The following is an 18326-nucleotide window of genomic DNA, read 5'->3' on the forward strand; positions in this document are numbered from 1 at the left end:
GCATCTGTTTTTAAGCATTGCAGTTTAAAAACAAGTGATTTTAAGCCATTAAAATGCAATCAGCAGTGAAAGAGAACTCTTTTCACTATATGCGCAGTATTGAACTATCAGAGTATTGAGTTATTTTTGCATTATTATATGCCTTGAACCGTTAAATACACACTTGTATGTGCGAAAATTCCCGTCTTTGCAAGTATCCTCACAAACACAGTAAGTAAAAGCAAACAGCCGAGAAACAAATCAAGCATAACAGTACATTGGAACCGGGCAGCTCTTAAAGTGACAGCAGTCTAATATTCCTACTGTCTGTCGTTCATGTTAATCAAACAACATAAGAGAGAAAATCTCTCACTGTTCTTGACTAAATCATTTTTGTAACTTTAATAAGAAGAAATATATATTTAATTTACACAGTGAAGAATATGCAGTGTTTTTATACATTTGATTAGAATGTATGCAGCATTTCTTATTTATTTGCTCTACTGTAGTTTTTTGTCCTATTGCTTGTAATTAGTATCTTATTTATTCACTGACTGTTTTCTTGTCTTCAGTGAGCTTGAGTTTGTTTTAGGCTAGTATTAGTTTTTTGTGATATTGACACTGGTGACAAGAAATATGAAACTTCTATGATATCAAGATTGCAAAGCTCAATTTTCACCAGCCATTATTCCAGTCTTCAGTGCCACATGATCATTCAGAAATCATTCTAACATGGTCGATTTTGTACTCAAGAAAAAATATATATATATTATCATCAGTATTAAAAACAATTGTGCTGCTTAATATTTTGTGAAAACTGTGATACAATTTTTTCAGGATTCTTTGATAAATAGAACGTTCGAAAGAACAACATTTTTAGAAACCGGAGTCTTTTGGAACATTATAAATGTCTATGCTGTCACTTTTGGTCAAACTTTTGAAAAGTAGTACAGAAATGCTATCATAAACTGAAATGACATTTATGAATTAATTTACTTTAATTTATTTACTACCACTCCATCCAACCAAAGTGAAGCATACATCTGTGCTGCCTTCAAAAACCGAGCAGACAGGATATTACACAAACATTGGACCTGAAAGTAGCATTTTTTATGTTTCGCAGACAGCAAAGAGATGGGAAAAAGAAGAATGGAAACGCGTGATATGCGTCACCATCAGTCAAGGTGCTGAGATCTTGATTTGGCCCAGGTGTGGAGATCAATTGAATGGTCCTCTGGAGTCACTGTTCACTCACCGCTCTCTCTAAATAGCTCTTTACCAGCCTGACACTTGAAATATTAGCAACAAATTGACCTGGACTCGACCCAAAATGACCAAAGCGGTCATCTTGAGTTATTTGGAGAGTCAGGTTGATAGCCATCGAGATGTGAACCCAAAACCACACTTTCTCTGCTGCCACCCTTTTCATTCTTTCCGAATTAGAAACAAATCAAGCATAACAGTACATTGGAACCGGGCAGCTCTTAAAGTGACAGCAGTCTAATATTCCTACTGTCTGTCGTTCATGTTAATCAAACAACATAAGAGAGAAAATCTCTCACTGTTCTTGACTAAATCATTTTTGTAACTTTAATAAGAAGAAATATATATTTAATTTACACAGTGAAGAATATGCAGTGTTTTTATACATTTGATTAGAATGTATGCAGCATTTCTTATTTATTTGCTCTACTGTAGTTTTTTGTCCTATTGCTTGTAATTAGTATCTTATTTATTCACTGACTGTTTTCTTGTCTTCAGTGAGCTTGAGTTTGTTTTAGGCTAGTATTAGTTTTTTGTGATATTGACACTGGTGACAAGAAATATGAAACTTCTATGATATCAAATGATATACTGTATATTGTGATATATGTATTTAATCATATCACCCACCCCTGGTTCTCCCTATACTAAAAAGCCAAAAATACTCATAATACAACAATCAATACAACATAAAACAATTGCTGGATACATTCAGCTTTAGTGTTGATATAGGAAATTGGAGTTTGAATCTGGCTCGCAACATTTTTCGATTCCTATTGCTCTCGCATCTCACCATCTTTTCCTGTCCTCTCTCTATGAGTGTAGGTAAAATCTGTTACAAATGCCCAAAACAACCCTAAATAAACTTGCTAGACACATTGAGGTGTGATGCTCATGCAAGACATGAGAGTTTGAATTCGACAGTATCTGTCCATCCACTAAAATGATCTTAAACAAAACAAAAAACACTAGACAAAACAACAAACAAATCCCCCACAATTATGTTTAAGTGTACATTCTGCCAATTCGACACGACCATATTGTTGTGCAGTGCATCAGTGATTTACTGCACTGATCCTGACATGCAACTGGGGGCCGCCGGGATGAAGAGCACTCAGGAAAACGTACACAAACCATGTTCTGGTGCACAGCTCGAGCTCAGCCCGGCTGAAATGGCAGCGAATGAATGAAACATGCTGGCTTATCTCGCTCCATGTAAATCTTGCCATTTAAGTGTGTATCCTTGAGAGAGAAAAAGAGAGTGAGACGGATAAAACGGAGAGAGAGCAACAGAGTGAGACGGACAGCGAAGGAGAGACAAGTCAGGATTCTCATCACGCAATTGTGAGACTGTCAGATCAATATGGGGGGAGGTGAAAACACTCCACCCTGACAGCAGCCTCCTCTCTATGGCCCCTCTCATTCACACACACTCCTGATAAACAGCAGCAGATATTCAGCACACTTACAGACGAGGTTCTAGTATCAGAAACAGTCTCATCAAGTAGAGCTACTGACTCAGAACCAGCATGCAGAGAGAAATCCAATTTGTCTGCACGGGCTCGGCCGTTTCTGGATGATCGGAGGGGTCGGGGAGTGCACGGGAAAGAGGAAGCGAGACAGAAACGGGGAGGAAGATGGGGCAAAATAGATCAAGGGTGTGTTGGTGAGCTCAAAAATCTAAATTGCAGAGCGGAAGCCATTAATTTACACATGAAACAAGTGGTGGAGTTTAGGCGTGAAGCGCGTTGCCTGGACTTAAGTGAAATTGGCATTTCCAATTTGCTTTCTGACACATCTCATTTGGCTTCAACTGTCTCTAACATATATATACACACACACACACACACACACACACACACACACAGGTTTGTTTTTATGGTTTATGGGGACTCTCCATAGGCGTAATGGTTTTTATACTGTACAGACTGTATATTCTATTGCTCTACACCAACCCTACCCCTAAACCTACCCCTTACAGGAAACTTTCTGCATTTTTACATTTTCAAAAAAACTCATTCTGAATTATTTATAAGCCTTTTGAATTACGGGGACACTGAAAATGTCCTCATAAATCACCTTCTCGTTGTAATACCTATGTCATACCCATGTTATTATACAAATTTGTGTCCTCATAAACCACATAAACATGCACACACACACACACATAATAGTGACCACTGAAACTGAGGTCGTTTTTTTTAAAGACTACTTGAACATACATATTACATGTCAAGTCAGTTTTTTTGTGCATTTCAAATGTGTAAAAATCCTGATGCAATCTTTAATGTAACATTAGAACAGCGTTTTTGTGCAGAAACTTTTGCAAACACCCTCAACGTCATTCCAGTCCTGTATGGTTTTCTTTATTCTGTGGAATAAAAATGGAGAAATTATGAAGAATGTAATGCTTTTTCATGCAAATAAGGAGGACTGGATTTTTAAAGCTATAAAAAAGGACTCATTATGCGTAATTTCTATTTATTTATTTGTCAGTCAGTAATGTGTTATTTATTTATCAGCTCTCACCAGTGTTATTTTAGAATTATTTATAAACTATTACAGTATTTATTATTTTGAATGATATTTTATTAGTTTTAGTTGTAGCAATTTCGTTAAGTGCTTTAGTCATTTTTATTCATTCTTTTAATATTTTTAAATTAGATTTATGTTATTTCAGTTTCAGTACTTCAACTGCAGTTATTTGACAATGCAAATAACATTTTATGTTTTTCATCTAATATTTTGATTTTATTTCAGCTTTATTTAACAAAAATATTTCTTAATCATTTACATTTTAGTTAATAATAACAACCAGCTTTCAAAAAAAATTTGAATGTTTTGTTCACTTCCAAATAAGCATCTTTTACTGTAGGATTGCTTCCAAAGACATATGTATTTGTTATCTTTCGAAACTACGAAAAGCATTCTGAATTATCCATCAATAATAATATTTTGGAAACAACCGAAAAAATTGGTTAAGTGCAACAAAATAAGTGTTAAAGAGTGGACAAGTGAATACAGGACTGGCTTTGTTCACATTGCACATAAATCCGATTTTTTTCTCAAATCTGATCTTTATGACTTTACCTGTCTGTCAAGTTACAAGTGATGAAATCAGGTCTGTTTGTTCTGACAGTGCAGTCAATATCCGGTGCATCCACATCGGATGCCGAGCACTGATTTAAGTGTCAGTGCGACGGCGAGAGACTTACTTCTACTATAACTGAGTAGCTGTCACCGTGGAAAGCGAGGACGGAAAACTGAAAATTGCCTTTGCTCATGTCCATCACGACATCTCGCCATGACGAACTCACGAAGCGCATCAGACGACATAAACATCAGAGGGATTACAGCACTTACACGCGTCTGAAACATCTCACATGTTCACTCGTTCATCATTTAATAGATGAATGCCACATCTGAACTCACGTGCAAACATTTGTGGTCGATAAGATTTTTTTCATGTTTAAAAACAGTAAACATAAAAAGCATGCTCACCAATGCTGCATTTATTTGATCAGATATTATTAAATGTTATTACAATCTAAAATAACTGTTTTCTATTTTAATATTTTTAAAAGTGTCATTTATTCCTGTGTTGCAAAACTGAATTTTCAGCAGTCATTACTCATCTTCAGTATCACATGATCCTTCAGAAATCATCCTAATGTGCTCATTTGGTGTGCAAAAAACATTTTATTATTATTAATGTTGAACTCAGCTGTGCTGCAGCTTATTTTTGTGGAAAGTATGATAGAACGTTCAGAAAGGACAGCTGTTTTTTTATAGAAATGTTTTGTAACATAAATATCTTTGTCACTTTTGATTAAGTTAATCCATTCTTGCTATAATAATGTGTAAAATATAATAATAACAACAACAACTGATTATCTATCTATCTATATATGTATACATACATATATATATACACACTTCTGAGAGACACTGCCACTCTGAGAGGCTCTTTTTATACCCAATCATGTTGCCAATTGACCTAATAAGTTGCAAATTGGTCCTCCAGCTGTTCCTTATATGTACATTTAACTTTTCCGGCCTCTTATTGCTACCTGTCCCAACTTTTTTGGAATGTGTACATCCAAAATGAGCCAATATTTGGCATGACATTTCAAAATGTCTCACTTTCAACATTTGATATGTTATCTATATTCTATTGTGAATAAAATATAAGTTTATGAGATTTGTAAATTATTCCATCCATTCCGTAATCCTTTTTTACTCACAATTTGTACAGTGTCCCAACTTTTTTGGAATTGGGTTTGTATATATATATATACATATACATATATACATATACATACATATATATACATATACATGCATATATAATTATTTTCTGAAAGGTAAACAAATTAATTATGGCATAAATCACATAATAAAAATTAGCAGAAATCTAGTCTCACAATTAAAACTGAACTGCATAGCAAAAAAATCTAATTTAAATTAAATAACAAACCATATGAATGTCACTGTAATCAGATGTATTATTGGTTGGTTCAGAAAGAAAGAAAGAAAGAAAGAAAGAAAGCTTTATCACTTGAATTTGGGAATTATGTTAGTCAGATTTCAAACAACATATAAATGTAAACAGCTTTTTAGCTTTTAACTTCAGAAAAAACATTGTCGGGTACGCATAAAAAAGATATTTGCTGCTTGTCTGAACAAAACCAAAGAGTCAATTGACGACTCTTTGAAAGACGCAAGGTCAAGGGTAAACCGCTGAACACCCAAGTCAAAAGGCCTTTCTTTTGACAAGCACTGACAGCTTCTCTCAACGCTTGGATTTGATCAAACACATCCTCCACGCAAACCGCAGATGACCTCCACGCTTCCAAACACACATTCTTCCCTAAGCAGACGTGAACCCTCACACTCCTCCTGCCTACGTCTCCTCACCAGCGTCCCAGCTCCATTAAACTTTAAAGAGCTCCAGCAGTCCTCCCACACATACATCGCGCCTTAACAATGGCCGTCGCTGTTCTCTGAGGGCCGTCCAAAAACATAGATATGATTTATTCATATCATCATTAACATGCCTTTGACATTACACTACACGCTCACCTCAGACAATGGCTGGATTCGATGCTAATCGCGGTGGTTAGATCATGTGACTGAGGTCATTTGACTTTTGGTGACCACAGAATGGCTGGAAACAACTAAAAGGCGTATTATTCTTTACCAAAAGGTCACATATGCAGCATTTATCGAAAAGGTGGTTGAAAACAGCGGGCTCTGTTTCGTGAGAAAGGCCAGCGTGAGAGGAGCTCGGGGAGAACTGTGCGTCTACTTCAGGCTGGATGAATAATAACGCTCATTATTCAGCCCGTGGTCATCGTGGAGACATGGCGGAGAGTAATTAATTGCTTGTGTAAGTGTGAGTTCCCATGAGGCCGATGGAGGCCTCCAACACAAGGTGAGAAGAAACACGCACATGACCCAATTAAGAATAACCATGATCCGGCAACTTATTCCATACGCGCCGAACCTCGCACACATGCACACGCAGTCTTTAAAAAAGCCCCTCGGGTGCTGAGCTGACATGACAGGTGTTGATAAATGTCAATGTCCGCTAGACTGTGACTTTCTCTATATATTCATCTCTTTGTGATCACGACACCCTCACCAAGCCACAGTTACAACGTAAAAAAAAATATATATATATATATATATATATATATAAAGTGGGTTAAAAAAATATTCTGCCACATTTTACTTAAAAAGATAAATAAATAAATTGTATATATATAAGGTGGGTTAAAAAAATATTCTTCCACATTTTACTTAAAAAGATAAATAAATAAATAAATAATAAAACATTGACAGAAATAAAACTTACAGAAATAAAATTAAGCTTATAACCTATAACATCATATTTATTTATTTATTTTTTCATGACAATTTTTCCCCCTGACAAAAATAAGTCTAATTACTATAATGCACCTGGACATTTTATTTATGTATGTATGTTTATATTTATTTTTTTTATTTTTTTAATTGTTATTAAATTACCATTATTCTCAAAGGTTATTACTTAATTTGATTACACTTAAATATAGTAATACAATTTTTATTTATTAGCATTAATTAATTGAGCATTGCAGAGAGAAATGTGTTAATAATGAAAATAAATGTCACAATATATAATTACTAAAAGCAGATTTTTAAATAAATAAATAAATTAATAAATTTTCTATTACAGTGATCACTGCAGAGACAAATGTGCTAATCATCATAAAAATAAATGTCACAACAACTCTAAAACATTCTTAAAAGATGGTTTCACAAAAGGGAAAAACGGATAAAAGCTCTCTTCCTTTAAATCTGAAGTTTCTTTAAGACTAAACATCTTGTCAAATGTGACAGACCATTTTGTCAATAACTTTGTTGCTATTTCTATATATGGCAAAGCCATCTTTGTAAACCTAGAAAATCAGGAAAAACGAATTTAACAAAAAGCAAAACTTTGCTTGTACAAGACTGAAAGTAAAGCTGTTTTGCAGAACAGGGGCTGGAACTACACACTGACCTTAAAAGAGAACAAGCAAGCATGAAACTAACTTCTGAACATGACAAAAGACAAGCAGAACTCCACTCATTATGCATCCAGTTATAATAAACCTATGAAAGCTGTAAGCAGTTGTGCATGTACAATAGTCTGAGAATAGAGTACCATATGAGTTGCATAGGTCCTCTTTCTTTCTCTCTCCACCTGCATGCTCAAAATGCATAATTACCCTCACAGGGGAAAATGAATGGAGGCCAGAAATAGAGAGACACACTGGGCATCTCCCCAGCCTGCGCCCGTCCTCTGCTGGCAAGCCCATTGATCAGGGGGAGGAGGGAAGGAGGGAGCGTACGGATATGTGCGGGTGAGGCAGGAGATTCCGGGTCCATGGGGCTGGAAAGTGCCGATGTTAACAAATCAGAGCAGCTGCTGGAATGTGAGGAGGGAGGGAAGAAAAAACGCCGCCTTTTGTGTGGGTCAGTCTTATATAATTAGTCATTTTGATAGCATACCTGTGCGCCTGGGTAAAAATAACACATCAGCACATCGGGAGGGGGTTTAACACACTCTCACACACACACACACACACACACACACACACACACACAGAAACATAACACAAACAAATGTATTATTTTGGTCCTACAGAACGAACAATGTCATTGTTAATTGTCAGTAAGAATCTTATGAAATACTGTTGTTGTTTTTTCAAGGTAAAAAAGCAATTTATATTTTTCATATAAAAAAATATACATACAATTTAAATATACATAAATATAAAAATATAAATATTCCTATATTATAATTTTTAAGTCAAAAGGTATGTTTTCCTATTTTTATTTGAATTGTATAATAATAATTGAATCTTTTTATAAATATATTTTAAAAATTAAAATATCTTTTTCATATGTTAAATTGCACATTAAATTTCATACGTTTACTTGCATATACACCTACAGTATGTCTTTTTAAATTATATATATGACATTTTAAATTAAAGTAAAAATTACATAAAAATAAAATTATTATGTAAATATTCCACTGACTGCAATTATATAATACATTTTTTTTTTTTATAATAGATTAAATGTCCAATAAATATAAATTGAATATATTTTTATACATAACACATTGCACACTAGTGATTTGTAAGTTGCTGAAATCTCTAAGCAGAACTACTTTTAAAGAGGGGAAAAAAGCTGTCTTCATGTATTTGTAGCTCATTATGCAGAGTTGGTTTATTGGTGCAACTGCTGTGTTGTTTTTCGCAATGAGAGTGTTTTCGTCAAGTGGCTGAAGCTCTTGAATTAAGCTCGGAGCTCATGGTGAATCTTCTTCCTAGCAGGAGCTCGGCTCCACAGGAGCGTCTGACACACTCTTAACCCCGCTGTGGGAAGCAACTGAGACTCCTTCAGTTATTCTCCTCTCCCTCTCACCCCAACATACGAAAGCTGCTTCCCGTTCCCTTCCTCAAAAATGATGACCCTCCTCCTGCTCCTCAGCTCATTTGCCCTCCTTCCCTTCCACCGAAGTGTTTGGGGAGGAACTGGTGTGTCGAGTCTGATGCAAACCATCTCTCTGCTGCACGGCTGCAATTCATCATCATTTTATCTACGACGGCTTTTAATTGGATCCTATCAAACTCTCCCGATAGTCCTCATTTTGCTGTAGACAGCATAGAGGAGATTCTGGCCGAGATTTTTCTTCCCTTTCCCACCTCCGTTCCTTTCCATCATTGTGTTTTCTCTGTCAGTCTCTCATTCTCTCTCTCCGGTCATTTATCTGAGCTGAAGGTAATGTTGTAAAGCAGAGTCTGATAGCATCAGCCTGTTCTGTTCATCTCCTGAGTCCTGAGCTGTGGCGCTCCGAGAGAGAGAAGGTGACTTTAGGCCTCTTGTCTCGTCTTTTATACACCCATCTTCACTCCTTTATTTGATTTCCTCTCCTCTACCTCTTTTCCACCAAATTTGAGCTGGTGCCAGGGCAAAATCTGCATAAGTTGCCCACAAACATATAGTTGCCTTTGTTTAAGAGTCTTAAAGGAACAGTTCGCCCAAAAAATGAACATTCTGTTGTCATTTACCTCTAAACCTACATGACATTCTTCTCACACAAGATCATTTGAAGAACGTTTCAACTGTTTTTATCCATACAATGAAAGTCAATAAGGTCCCAAATGGCATTGAACCCTATTGACTTTCATTGTGTGGACAAAAAAGAAGACATTTATCAACATATTGCATTCAGTGGAAGAAAGTTCAGTTGTACAGGTTTGGAACAACATATGAGTAAATAGGTAAGTAAATGATGACAAATTTTCATTGTTGAGTGAACTATCCCTTTAAGGATTTTACACTAGAATAGGGTTGACTATTACCACACAATAAACACTGTAGCTATATTTTCTCCCAAATTGTAAATTTGTACAATTTTATTACTAAAAAAATTAAAATAAATATTGCATAATAAAAATAAGTAATAAATAAAAATAATAAATAAATAAATTACATATAAAGTATGGTATTTTTGTAAGTATTGTGTACTAACAATGAATGACAGATTTACAGCATTTATTAATTCTTCAATAATATTAATTTATAACATACTACTTATTTTCTATCACAAATTAAAATAAATTGATACAACATGAAATGTTAAAACTGTATCAGAAATTAGCATTTTTTGTCCTTTATGAATATCTTTAGCCTCCCAATTTGTTAGAGAATGAGCAAAAATTTTGAAATGAGCAATAACCTACATTAAAAAGTGCTGTAAACATATTGTTTGTTCAGACTAGGTATTGTGGTAACTAAAGAGGAGATTCTGGCCGAGATTTTTCTTCCCTTTCCCACCTCCGTTCCTTTCCATCATTGTGTTTTCTCTGTCAGTCTCTCATTCTCTCTCTCCGGTCATTTATCTGAGCTGAAGGTAATGTTGTAAAGCAGAGTCTGATAGCATCAGCCTGTTCTGTTCATCTCCTGAGTCCTGAGCTGTGGCGCTCCGAGAGAGAGAAGGTGACTTTAGGCCTCTTGTCTCGTCTTTTATACACCCATCTTCACTCCTTTATTTGATTTCCTCTCCTCTACCTCTTTTCCACCAAATTTGAGCTGGTGCCAGGGCAAAATCTGCATAAGTTGCCCACAAACATATAGTTGCCTTTGTTTAAGAGTCTTAAAGGAACAGTTCGCCCAAAAAATGAACATTCTGTTGTCATTTACCTCTAAACCTACATGACATTCTTCTCACACAAGATCATTTGAAGAACGTTTCAACTGTTTTTATCCATACAATGAAAGTCAATAAGGTCCCAAATGGCATTGAACCCTATTGACTTTCATTGTGTGGACAAAAAAGAAGACATTTATCAACATATTGCATTCAGTGGAAGAAAGTTCAGTTGTACAGGTTTGGAACAACATATGAGTAAATAGGTAAGTAAATGATGACAAATGTTCATTTTTGAGTGAACTATCCCTTTAAGGATTTTACACTAGAATAGGGTTGACTATTACCACACAATAAACACTGTAGCTATATTTTCTCCCAAATTGTAAATTTGTACAATTTTATTACTAAAAAAATTAAAATAAATATTGCATAATAAAAATAAGTAATAAATAAAAATAATAAATAAATAAATTACATATAAAGTATGGTATTTTTGTAAGTATTGTGTACTAACAATGAATGACAGATTTTTTTTACAGCATTTATTAATTCTTCAATAATATTAATTTATAACATACTACTTATTTTCTATCACAAATTAAAATAAATTGATACAACATGAAATGTTAAAACTGTATCAGAAATTAGCATTTTTTGTCCTTTATGAATATCTTTAGCCTCCCAATTTGTTAGAGAATGAGCAAAAATTTTGAAATGAGCAATAACCTACATTAAAAAGTGCTGTAAACATATTGTTTGTTCAGACTAGGTATTGTGGTAACTAATGTTAACATATAAATCCTTGTTGCAAAATATTACTCCATTTTTATCTTATCCTAGCATTTCCATCCAGCATTTTTCAATGTGCCACAGTAAAAAATAAATGACTAGAAAGCGGAGTTGTGATATATATATATTATGATTAAAAACACTGCAATCAGGATGTCAAGATTGGCTCAATATTAAAAAAGTGAATTCATTGCATCAGTCTCAAACTCTCTTAAGCATTTCACATTACTTTTGTCCAGGTCGAATTTCTTTTAAAAGAAACAAATGCATGGCTATCTGAATCTGCTACCGGCATCTCGACAGACGGCTATCTAAACAAGCCAAACTCAGATTATAAGTTCTTCCTCTTCAGTATCAACCTGCTAATGCTCAGTGATGTTCTTCCTTCTCAGCACATCTCACTCTAAGCTCTATATCCTTTGTTTACTCAGTCGATTGAGTCAGGACTGCCCGCTTCCTCTGCGTCCCAACACACCATCGTGTTTTATTAACCCGTCTTCTCTATTGTCTTAAGCAGAGAGAGACAAAGGATCGAATTGATCAATCTCAGGCAAACACAATCAGCTCCCCCTCCCTTATCATACTACACCAGCCATCTGCCCACTGTGAGCCTGGGATTCCACCTGCCAGCTGTTGCCCCGGATCTACCCGGCACGCGCTCGACCTCCAACGACCAGCGCTTGCTGTATTATTCTGTGACTCCTGAGAAAAATACATTCACGATCTTGTACGTCTATTTTTGTGCCATGCAATCTTAAACATTTGGTTTTGTGACGCATTCTACATTGTTCTGGCAAATTCTTTCAAATCTGTCACCATGATAACTTTATCTACGTAGCAAACACAGATGAGGTTGTATAATTTGCAAAAATCACTTGGTTAGTTAACAAATATTTTAATATTTTGCAAATAAAAGTAATATTTGAAAAAAAAAATATTGTGAATTGATAGCAATATGCTTTTTATTTGAACTTGATTGATAAAACAATGGTGTTCAACAAGCACAAGAACTTGAATCCAACTATAAAAAGTGAATATAGTTCAAATGTCTAGTATAATTTTTATATTTTTGCTATCTAATGATTTGACATCCTGCCATTTTTTGTGTCTTTGATGCTCAAACACTTTTTGAAGCAATTTAAAAAGTAGCAAAACTTTCCCAAAAAAGGTTAAATTATACATTTTAAGTGATAAAACAATAGTGTTCAACAAGCATGTGGGCACAGACTATCAAACTTGAACCTACAGGGAAATACAACAACAACAAAAAAATATATATATATATATATATATATATATATATATATATATATATATATAAATTCTTGACACAATTTTGTTAAAATGATTTTATTTAAAAATAAATAAATAAATGACTCAAGAAAGGGAATATAGTTCAAAGCTCTAGCATAATTTTTATATTTTATCTAATGCATACGCATTCACACATTTTTAAGCGTGTCTTAAATATAAAAAAAAAATTGAAATGAAACAACTCAGATATTATGATGTAAATTCACAAAAGTAACATGTTAGTTTATTTAAGCGAAAAGTAACCTGATTATGTAATATGCTGCTCCCTAACACCGCCGACGATGACCTTAAAATTGCCTTTCTCAGAATCAGTGCTGTTATGGCAAACCAAACAGTTCAAATCCCTCTGAATTCAACAGAACCGTTAGTCAGCGTCATAATTAATCATTCAGATGGAAAAGTTTCTGCGGCGTGAATGAAAAGAACTGCAGGGGCTTTGGCGGGTGATTCATATGCGACCTGCCGTCAGCTCAGCCAAAGAGTGTTCAAGCACGGAAGTCCTTGGAATGTTCCCGGACCGATTCAGCCAGAGCCTATTGATGAACAGCCATTTAATCTGTAAGGAATGACTCTGTGAATGACTAAAACAATAGTGACTCTTGGTCTATGCCCAAGCCTGTCATTCTAAACATGCTCCTACTTGTGGTAATGGAACTCTCACGCAGGGCTACACAGCACTCATGCTAAAATCACTGCACGCTAAGTAACTGATAATTGCTGGCATTTAATGGTGTAATTGCAGTGGGATCTTAACACGGCTGTAATTGCGGCTCTCATTAGGAGTGACAGGCTGTCTGAATACCCAGCAGCACAGAACCATACCCGGCGTGGTTCCGTCAAAGGCATAAACTGCAGATGACCAGGGAAAAGTAAGGAAAACCATCTTTCTTACAGCTTTGACTGAGATAAAGATGACCTACTGCTATTCATCATTGTTATAGAACATCAGCTATACAATCAGACTGAGCTTAGGAAGTATTTAGTAAATTAGCAAGCTACTTTTTGTACTTGAACCACAATATCCGAAATTAGAATAAAGTAACAAGACTTTCTAATTGATTCTTCTGAGAACAAAGGCTTTTTTTTTTTTTATAAGTTCGCTATTTTTCATTAAATTAAGGGGGCTAAAAAAGGAGACAAAAGCACCATAAAATAAAATAAAAGTAGTTCAAATGACTCATTTGCTATATTCAATGCTTTCGAAGTCATGTGATAACTTCCCGTGAGGAACAGAGCAAACTTTAAGTCATTATTTAAAAAATTCAGTCCTTTAAGACTGATGTTCATTTGAATCAATGCATTAATGAATCATTCTTTGAGTTGGATCTTTTCAATGAATCGGTTGATCTGGTTCACAGAAGTACAACTTACTGATTCAATGATCCAGTTGTAGAAGTTAACAGCTCACTGAAGGGAAAGCATATCAGTGAAATCCAACTTAATTTTAGGTCTTTTCATTACACAAAGTTATCAAAGGACTTCAGAAGACTGAGTCATATGGACCACATTCATGATGTTTTAATGGTGCTTTTGAGTCCTTTTATGAAACTCAAAAGCTCCAGTCCCCATTCATTATAAATGAGTGACTAATACAACCAACAGAATTTCTCATTTTGTATTCCAGAGAGGAAAGAAAGACATAACACAATTGTCATTTTGAGTGAACTTTAGACTACCTTTGAGAAACTCATTCAGAACAAATAGATAGTTCACCCAAAAATGAAAATTCTCTCATAATTTATCAACCTCAAGTTATTCTGAACCTATATCTTCTGTTAGTAACCAAACAGTTCATGGTAGCCATTGACTTCCATAGCATTTTGTTTTCTCCATACAATGGAAGTCAATGGCTACCATCAACTGTTTGTTCACCAACACTCTTCAAAATATCTTCTTTTGTTTTCAGCAGAAGAAACAAACTCTTACAGGTTTGAAACAACTTGAGGGTGAATAAATGACAGAATTCTCATTTTTGGGTGATCTATCCCTTTAAGGCTCCACTAAAGCACCTTTATCGCTTCCACCTTCCTTTGCAAAATCAGAAGAGAACAGGTCGCTTATCAGCTGGCTGTTTTTCGCTCTCGTTGACTGTTAAAGTTAACATCACTCTGGCTGATGCTTCCAGCTAGTGGAGACAGAGGAATAGCTTCTCATCAGTGACGCGCCAATCGCTGTTGATTTGAAACGGCTGCGACAGCAAACAGTCGATAAAGTCTTTAGCGAGACAGCTCTCTGCAAACTCTTAGCCGTGTAATTAGCTCCCCCTCAGTAACACCAGGAATCTCAACACAAAAGAGAAAGAGGCTGCGTCCTATAACGGCCGTCAATAAGGCATGGTGAGAAGTGTCACGGTGCCATCAAATACCCGAGCTTCCTCTCTCTGCCACTAATGACTGCCTTTGCAAAGCAGTCTGTTAAAACGATAACAAGTGGCACGTGTTTCATCAGACCCTAATGGTCCACCAGTGCCTTGCCCAGTGCCTGATGGGATTTTTGACAGCCAGACAAAACGTTGATTGGCCAAAAGGTAATGAGGGGGAGGCTTGTGTCAGCAGTGCTGTAAGAAAATGGCCAGCTATTTGGACTAGCGTTTCTCCACCAATAATGGCCCTTAAACAACTCACAGAGAAGTGACGATTTAAGGGCTCTCGGCTTGTCAGAATGACTTTCGGTCCATTTGCCTGCGGCACAGGTCCACTGGCCCATGTGATCATAAAATACACATGACACCCTCTACAGTATGTTTGGCTAGAAATTCTTTCCAAAAGAAAGAAAATCCCCAATGAGATCCCATTAGCATCTCAATTGTTTCTACTAGACAGCAATGCAATCAAACGTAGAGCAAATTAAAGCTTTTAAATGAACGTTTCCTATTCCAGTACTCTCATGTGTCTCTAGAGTTTACAACCAAAAGTCAAAAATCTAAAAAAAAACTGACTCATAAAAACAGACAGACAGACAGACAAGTAGACAGATAGATAGATAGATAGATAGATAGATAGATAGATAGATAGATAGATAGATTTAGACTTATTATTATCAATGTTGAAAACAGGTGTGCTGCTTAATATTTTGTGGAAACAAAGATACTTTAAGGATTCTTTGATGAATAGAAAGTTCAAAAGAACAGCAAAATATATATTTTGTGACATTATTAATGTCTTTATTTTTGATCAATTGAATGTGTCCTTGATCAATAAAAGTATTAATTTCTTTAAAAAAAACTTACTGATCCCAAACTTTAAACAGTAGTGTATCAAATATGTTTCTACTGTTATTTCTTCTAAGGAAGCTAGATCTGATTAAACCAGTCTGGTTTAAGCAACGAAGCAACACAGCTAATAACTCCACTATATCTCCTGAACTATGAAAGAGCAACCTCTGAGAAACAAACATCTTCACTAAACAAAATCACTCAAAACACCAAATAACAAATGTTTAAACCTACCATGGTCTTCTGACACTGTATGCTAGTGCTGTTGAAGCGTAATGCAGTGACACTGTACTCCTTCCCCTGAATATAGAAGATACACTCGTAGTTCCTCTGTCCAGACTGAGGCTGCGGAAGATTCCGGGCCAACAAGGTGATGGGCTTCATGACACCAACAGGGATGTAGATCTGAGTGGACGGCAGGATCTGAGGACACTCCTGCAAACCAAAACAAGAGGATAGTCTTCAGAAATGTTTTGATATTTTAGATATAGAAAACGTGACTGAAGAGACTCCTAAATCTCAATATTATGTCTGTGAGGTGAAAATTCAAACATATAATCACTTTAAGGGTTCATTCTTGTTTATAGCACACACAACAGACTGTACATAACACAGCGTTTATCTTTGTCATGTGTTTTATACACAGAGACATCACATGAAACTGCTCTACACAAAACATAATGACTTGCTATTATAATTATGAGATTAAAATAACGGCACTAAGGTGCATCTAAAGAAGATCAAAAACACTTTTGATCTTACTACTCGAGTAAATGTGGCTATTCAGACATGGCAGCCCCTTCAGTGATGAGCTGAATCAAGAGCGAGTGAAGGCGAGCATATGAAGGATGCGAGGAGGACTTCAAGGCCATCGCCACCGTTGTCATGCCAACAGATTGGAAACCAGGGCACAGAGCAAGATGCAATTAAGCTTTTTGAGGGCGTGTGCCATTTTAAAGACTTGGCATCGGCACCCGAGTTATGATGCCAACTGTGCACTTTAACTAGGCAGCAGCAGAACCATGGGCACGAGATCTTACCAGGCAAGACCTCTCCTCAAATGTAGATAATCCATGTCTAGTATTTGGCATAAGTGCATTTATATTACAAATTAAAAATGACAATTTTCTGCTTGAAAAAATGAGTAAATGGCATAGTGAGGTGGCAGCTGGATTTGCCCACATACTGTTTTCACAGACACATCTCACGTGCAACATATAAAACCTAAACAAAAAACTCAAGCAGTACATGATAGAAGGATACAGCTAGATCAAAGCAGCAACCTTTCTATTGATACTTTGATGCAGAAGGAGGGTAAAAAAAATTGTGGTGATGCATCAGCTGGTTGAGGGAATCTCACAAAACTAGAAAACATGTTGATGTAATTTCTATATATAATATATAATTCTATACATAAAATTGAATATTTATAATGATCATTATCTGCTTAAGGATTATTGGGAAATTATAAGAGATTATACCATATTATATGGTGTAGGGCAATAGAAAATACGGTTTGTACAGTATAAAAACCATTACGCCTATGGAGAGTCCCCATAAACCATAAAAACAAACCTGTGTGTGTGTGTGTGTGTGTGTTCCATTTATTATTTAAGATATATTTACACTTTTCACTTTTTATACAATGAAAATAAGCATTGTATAAAAAAAGTGAAAAGGGTATAAATATATCTTAATTATTAAATATTTAAATATTTTTATAATAAAATGTATTTATTATATTAATCTATTACATTATAAATTAAATATTTTATGTACATAAATGTATATAGCTTTTTTTGGTTGGGGTGACATGACTCAAACACATGAATTTATGAATGAATGAAACAAAAAAACAAAACAAATAAAATAAAATAGTGACCTGGAGATGTTTTTTGCAATGGATCCAGCAATTCATGGTATTGAATGATTATCATATTCACGCATCATATTTACACAGTACTTCAAATAATACATGCACAAGTATATATATACTATAAAAAAAAAACATCCCCCCCCCCCCACAAAAAAAAAAAAAAAATTTCTAGGAAATGTATAAAAAATACAATACAG

General features: G+C 35.2%; 1 protein-coding gene across 1 annotated transcript in view; it reads right to left on the reverse strand.

The window, feature by feature from the left end:
* Nucleotides 1-18326, reverse strand: part of LOC107594031 (plexin-A1-like) — a 235444-nt gene that overhangs the window by 66623 nt on the left and 150495 nt on the right. Inside the window, exon 10 of the mRNA XM_016283960.1 lies at nucleotides 16488-16688. Within this exon, the coding sequence (XP_016139446.1) occupies nucleotides 16488-16688 (201 nt within the window). The remainder of the gene's footprint in view (nucleotides 1-16487; nucleotides 16689-18326) is intronic.

The sequence above is a fragment of the Sinocyclocheilus grahami genome, unplaced genomic scaffold, assembly GCF_001515645.1.
Source record: "Sinocyclocheilus grahami isolate Dianchi unplaced genomic scaffold, SAMN03320097.WGS_v1.1 scaffold178.1, whole genome shotgun sequence".
NCBI lineage: Eukaryota > Metazoa > Chordata > Actinopteri > Cypriniformes > Cyprinidae > Sinocyclocheilus > Sinocyclocheilus grahami.